The sequence below is a fragment of the Phalangium opilio genome, unplaced genomic scaffold (assembly GCF_054372755.1).
Source record: "Phalangium opilio isolate 3A_F unplaced genomic scaffold, DU_Popi_V2 ptg000093l_1, whole genome shotgun sequence".
In the NCBI taxonomy this organism is placed as follows: domain Eukaryota; kingdom Metazoa; phylum Arthropoda; class Arachnida; order Opiliones; family Phalangiidae; genus Phalangium; species Phalangium opilio.
In genome coordinates, this window is record NW_028324198.1 from 4,981,601 (window position 1) to 4,994,041 (window position 12,441).

Here is a 12,441-nt window from a genome sequence, read left to right on the forward strand (position 1 = left end):
TTAAATTGTACTCTTTAACTTATATAGAGCCTATTACGCACTTAAGATCATATCAATTAAAACTGGCAAATGAGGTGTCGAGTCACGCGAGGTTTACTCGTAACACTTTGACGTCATATTTATGACAATTCCGACTCGTTTACACTGAAAAAGTGAAGTTGTAACTTCAAAAAAGCACAAAAAAAATTAAAATCTCTAACAAATTATACGTAGAAACAAATAAAACTTTGCTATTCAAAGCCAGAATGAAACTTATAATCGATATTAAGACGACTGAATGAAGGGAGCCAAGTAAGTTATGGGTATTAAATTTGCTCTCATAAGTAGAAAAACTATAAACAAATTCGTATATCACAAACAGAGAAACCATGACACGGGGGCGAGGCCTCCATTGGGGTATCCCGTCTCCCTCTCGCCAAGAAGCAACGCCAGACTGCCGGAGTTCACCCGAGTTCACTACACGCGGAGGGAGGCTAACCAACTCGCACTACCAACTCTGGAGGATAAGTAGCCATATGGTGGCCTCGCCCCTGTGTCTTAGTTTCTCTGTTTGTAATAAACGAATATGTCTATTAGCAATAAATAAACGCGACCCGTAATAATTTTCAACTAACTCCATTACGAGGAAACAACGCAACTAATTTGATATAAAAAGTCGACCTAAGGTTTAATAGTTTGTAACACAACATTATTTATTGACTGTTTACCGGGTATTTAAGAGCTAAAATATGTTTTTTTTTCATTATTCATGATTAAGTTGAGAGAGTCTGAGTGCTTACGTCAGAGTTTTTGCTGTAATTATTACCAAAAGTCTGATAAGACTTCATACAAAAAGTACTTAACTGATCCTCGGTTCTAGCTGTGGCAATAGAAAACATGTAATTTACACTGCAGACGACGGTAGTCTACACTAACCAATGAGAATGAGATACCCAAATTCAAAACTAGCCAATAGCTAGGCGAATTATCCGGAAGTTCTGAAAGTAGTACGAAGTGAGGTTGATGAGAACTAACGGTTTGAACTCGGGTCGTCTTAGGTCTTTCAAGTTTCAACTAGTTTCGACGACTTTTTAAATCTAGATGTTTCTCAGTGTTTCCCTAAACATTTCTTAGCATCAGGTAAGTAAATAATTGCAATTTAAAAGTTTTTATATAAAAAACCCAAGGAAAGATAACTTTCTGCTCTTTATAAAGCTTATAAACTTCTAAGCCTTGGCCATGCCGCCTAAAAGAAAACCATCATTAACTCCACTTATACAACCCAAAAATCAGTCAACGCAGTGCGATTTTTATCTGAAAGAAACTTCTTCTAAAGCTGTTCAGATTAACCCCCTTTTGCGGAATGCAGAATCCCAAACAAAACAACAAAGATTTAAAAATACCTGGACACAAACAACTGAAAACAGGAATGTAAGGGAAACGCAGATAGCAGGCTCTCAAACCGATTATGTTTACACCAGTAATAGAACAACACAGTGCGACTTTCACTTGAAAATAACACGTTCCATAGAGACGCAAACCAACCCTTTGAAAAGAAAATCTACACATTCAGGTGATCAAGTTACGAAACGATTGAAGTTATGCCAAGATGATTCAATTACTACTTCTGCATTAGACCTCATTTACGATTACATCTCAAAATTAGAACTCGGTAAGTATAATAATAGAATAAAAAAATGAATAATATGAGGAGTGTATATTAACGATTTTTTTCATTTAAGTCTGTATTGTTTTTCAATGTATGAAGAGTGTTGATGGTACATTGCGTCATTTGGAAGTCACCAGATCTGACAATTTAGTAATTCTTGGAAACTACTATGATACCCCTATCAGAATGTTTTTTACAATGGATGGACGCTTGACTATTCTAAAACCATTCAAAAAAGCAGAGCAGAAAGAAGTATTTAGATCTACTGAGGAGCAAGGGTTAATAATTAGTTATAATGTAATTGATGAAGCATTAAAAGATCTAGTTGAAAATCTTGTATTTTGCCCAGGGATTCCTAAGGTTTGTGTAATTTTCTAAGCTGAATAATAGGTATGGAACTAATAAATTATTTGTTTTGTTTCTCTTCAATAGGAAGATTGTGAAAATATCAAAACCAAAAAACTTGAGGAAATTAAATATCCTTTTAGGAGACATCAGTCTGTTGATTGTCCAGTTTTTTATGCCGCACCAAAAAATTTACCAAAGGAACAGTTAAAAGCTCAAAGTTATCAGCATCAGTGTGGAAAATGTCGTTACCTTAATAGGTAAATTTCACCATTATTTTTTAGCAAATATTGGAAAGTTAATTTTTTTCTTGTAGATATATTTTGGGACAAAAGAAAAAAAGAACTGAAGTCACACCACGAACCCATCTTAAAAGGCAGAGTGTGCTTTCAAGGTGCAGAATTAGTGTTTTAACGCCGAGGTCCCGAAAAAAACGGTTCATAGAAAATCGGACTATACGATTCCGAGTTAATAAAAGAGTTAAGGAATTAGAACAAAAGTTGGAGGAAAGCAGTTTAGAGCTCAATATGGATCAACACAGAAAAATGCAGGAAGTAATTGCCAGTATCAATACTAATGGAAGTGCAGAACTTGAAAAGGTTTTCCAAGAAGCAAGTGAAAAAAACCATACACTAGGCATTGCCTTGAAAAAAAGCTGGAATCTGGATACTGAAAGGAATGGTTTCATTGATGTTCAGATGAGATGTGAAAAAGGGAGTAAAGGAAACCGGTGGAGTCCGTTAACATACCGTATTGCTCTAAGCGTGTTTTCGCGGTCTCCGGCTGCTTATGAAGCATTAGCTTCCTTTGACATCTTTAAGTTGCCCAGTGTTTATTCTCTAAGGAACAAAATGAAAAACATTCCATCTAAGCAAGGTATTGACTTAATTTTTCTACAAGGAGAAGCAAAGAGATTCGATGAATTCGTTGAGAAGTATCCAGGAAAGAATAAACCCCCTAAAGAAGGAGTGCTAATTTTTGATGAGGTCAAAATTATTGGGAAGTTAATGTGGAACTCGAGCAACAACGAGTTTATTGGTTGTTGTATTGATCCGGCAGAATACCCTTCAATGGATGATTTATTTAAAGAAAATACCGTTTCTGAAACCTTAGAGGCAGAATATGTTTTACAATTCTTATGGAGATGCGTTTCCAGCAGCTTTGATATAATTGGTCCTTATTTTATGTTGCCAAAGGCTGCTTCGAATTCTTTCTTAATTAACACCATATACGATGTCATCTGGGCATTTCAATGTGTTGGTTTGGAAACATCTGCTCTGGTTTGTGATGGTGGCACTTCCAATATTGCAGCGTTAAGACACACAATAGGAATTGAGAAACCCTTCACTTACTCTGAAAATCAGAATGGAACCTTCAATTTTCGGTTCAAGCCTTGCTTTAAACACCCATTTCTCAAGGGAAGACGAATATTTTGGATTGTTTGCCCAACACACCAATTAAAAAACATGATTAATGCGTTAAACCACTCCAAGGATAACGATTCTAAAGAATTTACGATATTGGGAGATATAGTATTCGGTTGGTCACAAATCGTTGATTTGTATGAAAGGGAAGTTGACAGACGTGATAACAATGAGTTGGTACAAGTGAAAGGTTTAATTTTGGCGTTCATCGAAAGAGATCCTTGGGTAAAATTGAATGTTACTCCAGCCAAAATTATGCAAACTCAGAAGGTTTTGGGTGAATTATTTAATTACGCAAATCCCATGGCAGGAGATCCACCTGAGGATAAAGATAAAGTTATGGCATGCCACGATTACTTATTTGCGTGCCATAAAATATTTGAGAAGGGGTTATTATCGCACGAGAAAGTAGAGTCATTAACGTCTGCACCTGTAAAATCGATGCTGCAAGGACTGGAATTTTTTGAGTCTTGGGCAACGGAACGAATTTTGTGTGAAGAAGATCTAAAAGAAAAAACTGGCCAGAAATTTCTAGCATGGCAAACATGGGAGCTCTTAAGAATTTCTATATTTGGTTTCTGTGACTTTGCTGAAGATTTCACCTCACGTAACCCTACCAAGTATATTTACCCAGTACGCATAAATGGTTCTGCAGTGGAAACAATTTTCAGCCAACAAAAATATGTAACAGCAGGTAAACTCACAAGTTTAAACTACCGTAGTTCTAGACGGGCATTACTAATTAAAGGATGCACGAAAACAACACAAAACGCAGAAGCTGAATATCGTAAAGTTGGAGTTGATCTTTCAAGCAAATAATTTTATTCAACCAAAATGTAAATTTTGCAATTTCATTAAGCCAAAATAAAATTTCAATGTTTATTTTAACATTTTATAATATCACAAAGCTTTGTTTTTATAAAAAATCATATCGAGGATATCAATGAATCCTAAATTTATTTCAAAATTAATATTTTTTGTAATTTTTTTATTGACGAATCAATTAAAAATCATTTCATGAAGTCTTATCCTGCAATATCTCATTGGTAAATGAATTCATCCATCAGTAACTTTCGTCGCAGGACCCTTCCGCTTCTAGACTGTTTTGGACTTGAGAATGTAGTAGAAGTCGCCTCTTTTTTAATTTTGTGAGATTTCTTTGGCAATACTGATTTTGGAGGCTCATTAGGAACAGATATACTTTCTATCACAAGATCATTAGGAACACGTTTGCGAATTTTCTTTACCACTGCTGACTTTGAGGCTTTACACTGCTTAAGCAATACTGATTTTTGTGTTGTGCGATTGCCCTTTTCCCCTGTCTTTGGCTTTTTAACTGTATTTCTGTATAAGTAGCACCTGAGATTCTGACCACCAATTCCTCTTTTTCCTTTTCTGTCATTTCGTGACTGTATCTTTGCACGAACTAAATCACCAAGCTTAGCGTGACCCATCTTTCTCTGATATACCTTCCTGAATTGTTCGAGTTCGTCAAACGAAAAATCCCTATTCACTATTTCCGTTATTTTGGATAAAGCGTCGTGGAACATTTCTTTGAAACCTTCATTGTTCATTAATGTGGCCATAGTCTCTTCTAAAGAAAAAAATGTGACGATTGATTAGAATAATGATTTAAAAATTAATTGCTAAAATTCTTACTTAGTACTTCTCCTGGTTTAATCTTATCCCATTTTATCCATTCATCTACAACTAGATCATGAACTTTCTCAATGTATGGATTAAGGGACACATGGGGTATTAATAATCCGCCTTGGTTGATTTGTATTAAAGCTGGAGGTATGTCTTCTGACGATTGATCCATGTTGCGTAGTGACAGGCTGATTTGGTATAATTTGTGTGCAATGTCTCTTTGCTTTTGAGTCAGGGGCTTCTTCCCTTGCCTAATTTTTGAATAGACTTGCATCCTTTTTTTGTTCACGCGCCACATCTCCCCAAGGCAGCCACCACCTAGTCTTTGCAACGAATAAATCCGGTCAGAATTCCTGTTGCGTACGATTTTCTTCTTCTTAGGGGAAACGATAACTTGAGTAGAGCTGGCTTTACTTTGACTAGCAGTTGAGCTGGCTTTACTTTGACTAGCAGTTGAGCTGGATCTCAGTTGGTTAGCATGCTTTTCCAGTATTTTTTTTGCAATCCAATAAATTATTAAAGAAAATTCAATTTCATCACAGTTTAGCTTCATTAAGAAATTATCGGGCTGGTTCATTGAATATGAAGGCAGCCATGAATTCCAAGCGCAAAGAAAACTGGAATTCGGTGTGCGGCCCATCTCGAAATTATCTTTGAGTTCAAAGAACTTATCAACTAAGATTATAATTATCTCGTCCAATTTCCCACTGCCTTCTAAGTCTTCTAATATTTTCTTTTTTGAATGGCAAACTTTGATAAAGTCATCTTCAAAATTGAGAATGTCTTTGATTTTAAAGTCCTTCAGTAAATCAAGTTTCATCTTTAACCTAATTCAATAGTTCAAACTTATTACATTTAATTTAAAATTAGTTTTAAAGGAACTAGGTTTACTTACAAAGTTTCGGGAGCCATGACTCCAAAATAATACAGCAGACGAACTTAGTGAACCAATCAAGAGCGATTCATGTGGTTAAATTTAACCAATAATGGTTTAATAATTCATATTTTTAATTTATTGTTGACTTAAAATCTTTCTATCGGAAAAATTACTTCAAATTTCATTTCTTAGTTGTTACCATCACTCTACGCTTGGTAACAGTTGTGTTATATGTAAAAACCGGGGGAACTATGTTTTGTAGCGCGTAGCCACTATTTTCCTTCTATGTTTGTTGAAGCGGCGCAAACGTCACTCGATTTTAAGGGCCGCTTTGCAGAGATATCTGCCCACGCAGACAAAGGGGTAAGCACTGAAAATAACACGTTTCGCACCCCCGCGCCAGTTAAGTACTTTTTGTATGAAGTCTTATCAGACTTTTGTTATTACTCGAGAAAAATGGAAAATCTATCACTACCCACCTCTGTAGAGAGTTTGAAGCCTTTAGTAGTAGCCCTCTAGTGACAAGAATTAGTATTACTATATTCATAATAAGATGATCCCAGCTAATTTAGAATTTCGGGGTTTTTTTCATTGTTTATAAAATAGCATTCCTATTATGAATAAAAAACAATCTAGTAATAAACTACAGTAACTTACTCATTAGGTTCATTTTAAAGTTAACCTACAGAACTTTATCTTAATTAAGTTACAGAATAATATTTATTAAACTAGGGTTGGTACTGGTAAATGTGAACGATTCTATTTTTTCTTTAACATTTTGTAGCTAATTTTTGGGCGGCTTAAATTCCTTTTAAAAGGGCTCTATTTGTAGATTGAATATCGAGAATTACGATAAAAATGGTCCAATTATTGAAGGAGTTCGTGGATGAAAGATACGAACCTATATACACACCAACTCGGACTAATCAACTTAAGTTGATGCCAATTTTAGGTGTTGCTTAATACAATACCATCGGGGAATAAGCTTTAGCAAGAGTTACAATAATACCACGATAACAAACCTTTAATCGTTAGATAGATCACGTTTTTCGCTAGAAAATTGATATTAATATCTGTGGTTTCGATTCGAAATTCGATTTTATAAATAGAGTTGGAAAAAACCAAGTAAAAATTGCAAATGTTTCAAGGTTAATTAGAATCCTTTTTAAGCTATTTTACTATAAAATAAAAAGTAAAAGTGGTGTAAGGAATCTACGTTCGGATAATATTAACTTTAAAATACATCATTGACCCAAAAAAGACCCAAATTTCGCGCCATTAGTAAATTTATCAATTTAGCGGTAAGAGGGCGGTAGCTACCACTACTTATTGGGCGGGAAGGCGAGAAAACGAGACAGCTGTTATGCGAGGTATCGAAATAAATAGGACTTCTCAACAAATTTTTGAACATTTTGACTCGGCTATTGTTTTTTTCCCTGTCCTTTTTCTCAGATTTTCCCTGACCTTTAAGGCCGAAAGTGTGAATGTTTACAGCACGTTTTAAGTGCTTATAATTAAATAAACTCTCTACATAAAGTTTTCCCATGTATTTGTTGCACCAAAACAAATAAAAAAACATTTTAACTATAAATAACAGTCTAAGAGAGCATTTACTTTACAAAAACAATTCTAGACATTTTCATGGATTAATCTAGAGTTTCCTGTGTTGAGTGAGCATGAGGAGAAACTTTCATTACTCCTTCAATAAAGACTTATTCCCAGAAGTTTTACCCACTAAAATCAAATTCCCTGACTTTGCTGAAATTTTTAAAATTCCCTGACTTTTCGGCCCATTTTTAAATTCCCTGACTTTTCCAGATTTTCCAGGTACTGTGGCAACCCTGTCCTTTCCTAGGGCCTTTTTTATTCCTCCGATTTGATTATCATTGTTGTTCACATTTGGGTCCAGTGTTCATTCACTACCTCCTTCAGTATTTAGGGTTAGGGTGTTTACATTTACCAGCGATTGTTCACATTTGGGGTCCTCTGAGGGGATTGGGAAATAGGATATTGTGCAAAATTTAAGAGAGTTAAAAAGCTGAAAACATAGTGAATTGTGTAAAAAGAATCATATTTTATATCCTGAAAGTTTCTGGTGTCTAACATTAGGTCCACGGAAGTTATTCAAAGATTTGCAAAAAGTGTTCACAATTACCAGTAACAACCCTATAGTAACTTCCTCAATCGCTTAGTTTCTAAACTACATCATTTATTTGTAAAGTTATCATAAACAATAGTATAATATTATTTAAATTAAAGTATAATATTAATTAATCTACAGAAAATTCTTCAATTAACTCACTTGAAACATCATTATTTATAATTATCATTAATCTCACTCGTGAATATATGTATATTTATTTTAATCTTAGTTAAATTACAGGGGGTAGTAAATTTTCCGTATAAATGCAAAACTTTTTAGCCCATCAATAGATGGCGCTAAAAAGTAAAAATCGTCCCCTCCCGGGTAAACACTTACGTCAGTGAGCTCGTATAAGCGATAAGAGGGCACAGAAAAGTGCGCGCACAGCGCAAACTTAGAGGAAAACGTTCAAAGCGTGAACACCCCCTTCACCCCTTTGACTTCACTAACGTACTTAGCTCACAAAGGGCCTGGCAACACTGCTTCGAATGAAAGCTGATATAGGAATGAACTATTTCTAGCCTCTTTAGTGACACTATTTTTCTACAAAACATATTTAGTATCCTTATTTCTTTACATGCACGGTATCATTTCACGAAGTATATTCAAAAATATATATACACTAGCTTAAGAGTTTGTCTGAAAATGAACGATATCATAGTAATCATCAGTCTTCGTCTGAATTCATTCAAAAAGCTGTACCACAACCCTGCTTGATTTCATCTGGTTCATCAACAACGGGATTGATTAATTCTGGTTCATTATCCCTAAGCCTCATTTCTCCTGAGTCCTGAATTATCACCACTTAGCTTTTTTTTAAGAGGATCCGGAACAAACGTGGTAGGAAGTTTCATTCTAAATGAAACATACTTAAAGGAGGAGTGAAATATCAAATCAGTTAATATAGAGGAAAAATTTAAAAATATGTTATTGTTTTAAGGTCCATTGGAATGCAAAGGAAAACTGTTAAAGAATATGCATCGAGATCTACTTTTATGCAAGAATACGACCTTCCTGTTTCCAAATCATATTTCTGACCCTAATATATAACGAACTCTCCGCCAAAATCCAAAATCAAAAATCAAGTTTGTAAAGAAGTTACTTCAATAATTTTCAATGATCAGATGTCAAAATACGGCATATAAGCTATAGTTAAATTTAAGTTTCTTTATAAATACTATACCGATTTGAGAATCATTGTATAGATATCCACCTTCTCAAGTGTGGACATCAAAATTACTAGTTAGGAATTATCCTCATTTCGATGATGAGCCAGGATGTGGATATGCAAGTTGCTTAATTTTTTTATTGTTATTAAATGTAATGATTATTATTCATTAGCTACTATTTTATTATATACTATTTGTCGAATTTGAGAAACGTTTAAATTAATTCGTTTCATGATTCAGGAAAAATGGAGCAAAAGGTTAATCCATAAATTCAAGAATTTCAGAACAAACATAAATACAAAGATGGTTGAAAAGAAACGACAAATTTATGCCAAAAGAAAGGCATCGCTTAAAAAGTGTGACGCAACACAAGAGATGAACAGGGATGAAATTCCACACTTAGAAGTGGACGAGCCGCTAACAGAGCACTATTCAGATGAAATGGATTCTTTTGAAAGGGCTCGTTCTGAAAAAACCGATTCCACGCCCAAAACGAATCATGAGGGAGACTCCTTGAAAGAAATGGATTCTCCTAAAATTTTGAAATCAAAAACAAATGAATCCACTCCAAAACGATGGAAAAAAAAGATCAGATTTGAAGTATATTTTTCATTTAATTAGCAATCTAAATTTACCCCTATATTAACATTTTTTACAATTATGTCATTTAGATAGAAGAAAGCATGGAGGACGAAATTAGTATTAGAAACCATATTAAGTTCATGGAAGCTGAACTTAAAAAGAAAACAGTAGATATAGCCGCGGTGGACTCCCGAATGGAAAGAACATTTTCGGCCAGGGCATTAGCTATTCGTGAAGGAACAAGCGTATTGGAGATCATGGAAGACTATCCCGCTTATAAGGACTATAGACAAGTAATTTTATTTTCAAATTCGTATTAGACCTAACCATTACAGCAGTTCTAAGGGAAAAGAGAAGAAGTGATTGTGGTCGGTGGTTTAAATCCACTCTGAATTGTTAACGGTTTAGCTGGGCATTATTAGTAAACTACTATCTTATTAAAAGCAACTAAAAAACCGTTAAAATGACACGAAATTCAGCCAGAATAACTTGTCAGACAGGAAGTTAATGAGTTAGATTGAATATGTCTGTAATTATATTCAATTTAGTCCTAAATTATGACATTACTACCACCATAAATTCACTTATGCTATCACTATCTCTCTAAGGAAATGAATTTGAAATTATGTTATTCACACGCATTTTCCTCAATTTTTTCAACTTCGGGTTATTTTATACAAATGGTTTTCTTATTACAGCTAAACTTGGAGTTTCAAAGAATTACGGATGTAAATGCGGATGAGAAAATCAATAAATCACTGAAAACGCATAGCACGAGGGGCTGCTATCTCTCACTAGAAGGTGTACACCTGATTTCAGATTCATGAATTCCTCCATTTTCAACCTTATGAATTCATGATTCTCTACTGAATACAGAATTCTTAGAAAGAATTCAAAGAATTCAAGGAATTCATCAATGTGTTAGATGACTTTACGCAAGGAAAAAATGAATTCACATCTGAATTTATAGATTTTTTAGTGAATTCACGGAATTCATTAGCGAATTCGAGTATAAATTCTCGAATGTTTAAGTGAATTCAGGGAATTTACTGAATTCATCAATGCTTTAAATTAATTCACTAAATCAAAAAGAGATCTCACCGAATTCATCAGTAGATGCGTAAATTTTGAAGTGAATTTACGGAAGTCATCAGTGACTTTGTAATGTTGAAGCGAATTCACGGAATTTATCAGTGAATTTGTTAATTTTGAAGTGCGTTCCACGAATTCGTCTTTGACATTCCACTATTCAAATGTTTTAAGTGAATTTTCGGTAAATAATTTAGCGATGGACTAGTCACGTTACGAGTCTCTGTACACCGTTTACGGGTAAAATCATTAGAAATGAAATGTGTGTACACGGCTGTACCTTTGACTGTACTTAAAGGATTACACGTAAAAGTGAAATCCCTGCCCTCGGCAGTGGTTAAATAAATGATAAGACTTTACTAGTCATCGTTGTACAGGGACTTTTCAAGCGACTAGTCCCTCGATAAGTTATTTGTAAATACTTTTACGGTAAGGGATGGTTAATAACACAAACATATTTTTATAAGAAAGGGGCTCTCGATAGAACTTACTAGATTGCACCCGATTGAAAAATTTAAATCTAGAGTGGTAACCATGGTGACAGGAAGGATTTTCTTGTGTTTTTGCCACCTGTTCTCTATAGGCTTACCAATAAATGCTATATTTTTAACACCCTTGAACAAGAAATGTTATAATAATTAAGGTCCTTTTCTAATATATTGATTGTATTACAGGTCAGGTTAGGTTAGCTTAGCTTCGGTTCGGTTCGGTTACAATAGAGGCTTGCTACTAAACTTGTGATTTGGCCATCGCAGTGTCATTATTTATCTTGGAAAGTGTACGGCATTAAAAATATATCGTTAAATAGCTGCACTGAAAATTTTAAGATTATAAAACCGCACATTTTGGCGGTCATATGGGATTCGGCCCAATGGGCCAGGAGCTGCGTTTCTACCACGTAAACTTTATTGTGTAAACGCAATTTTAGTTCAAAACTGTATTGAAAATATGACATATTTTACCAAAAAAACGTAGAAAAATCATGATTAAGAAACTAACTGAAAAAGTTCGGAGAAAAGTAACATTAGACCAATAAGACACACTGCAAGAAGGTATAATCCTAATTTGAAAGAAAGTGCTTTTAAAATTAGTTCTATACCTTTAATACTAACACATTTGGTAAATGAATACCGAAAAAAATAAATGCCGTGCCCAACAAGTAAGGACAACAATTAGAAATGGCGAATGGCTGGGCATCACCCCAAGGGTTTTCGCGACATCTGCCCCTCTGCATCCCCAGTAACACGAGTATTCCGCGTTCGAGTCGGTTCGAGGTAGATTCGTCGGTTTATGGTCTAGTCGGTAGTTACGACTAAAATCCGACTCTTATCCAACTTCAGTTGCCAACTCCGCTTTGCAGTCGGCCGTGAGAACAATAAAATAGAGTTGGCTGATAGTTGTATTTTTAGTCGGTTAATGTAATGAAGAATTAGGTCGGCTGCTCGACTCCTTACCACCTAACACGCGTTTCTATCAAATAAAAGATAACAATATGAGTCTAGAGAACGACAAAT

The 12,441-nt window shown here is 34.7% G+C and overlaps 2 protein-coding genes across 2 annotated transcripts; one reads left to right on the forward strand and one right to left on the reverse strand.

The window, feature by feature from the left end:
- Positions 1 to 4,457: 4,457 nt before the first annotated feature.
- On the reverse strand, positions 4,458 to 5,979 carry LOC149640712 (uncharacterized). Its single transcript, XM_089850691.1, has 3 exons — positions 5,963 to 5,979; positions 5,077 to 5,894; positions 4,458 to 5,011 (listed from the first exon to the last, which is right to left on the reverse strand). The coding sequence occupies exons 1-3, from the start codon at positions 5,977 to 5,979 to the stop codon at positions 4,458 to 4,460; spliced, it is 1,389 nt and encodes a 462-aa protein (XP_089706817.1).
- A 3,580-nt stretch (positions 5,980 to 9,559) lies between these two features.
- LOC149640713 (uncharacterized) lies at positions 9,560 to 11,829 on the forward strand. The gene is made up of 4 exons (XM_089850692.1): positions 9,560 to 9,856; positions 9,928 to 10,131; positions 11,602 to 11,606; positions 11,736 to 11,829. Exons 1-4 carry the CDS (start codon positions 9,560 to 9,562, stop codon positions 11,827 to 11,829), a joined length of 600 nt encoding a protein of 199 aa, XP_089706818.1.
- The last annotated feature ends 612 nt before the right edge of the window (positions 11,830 to 12,441 follow it).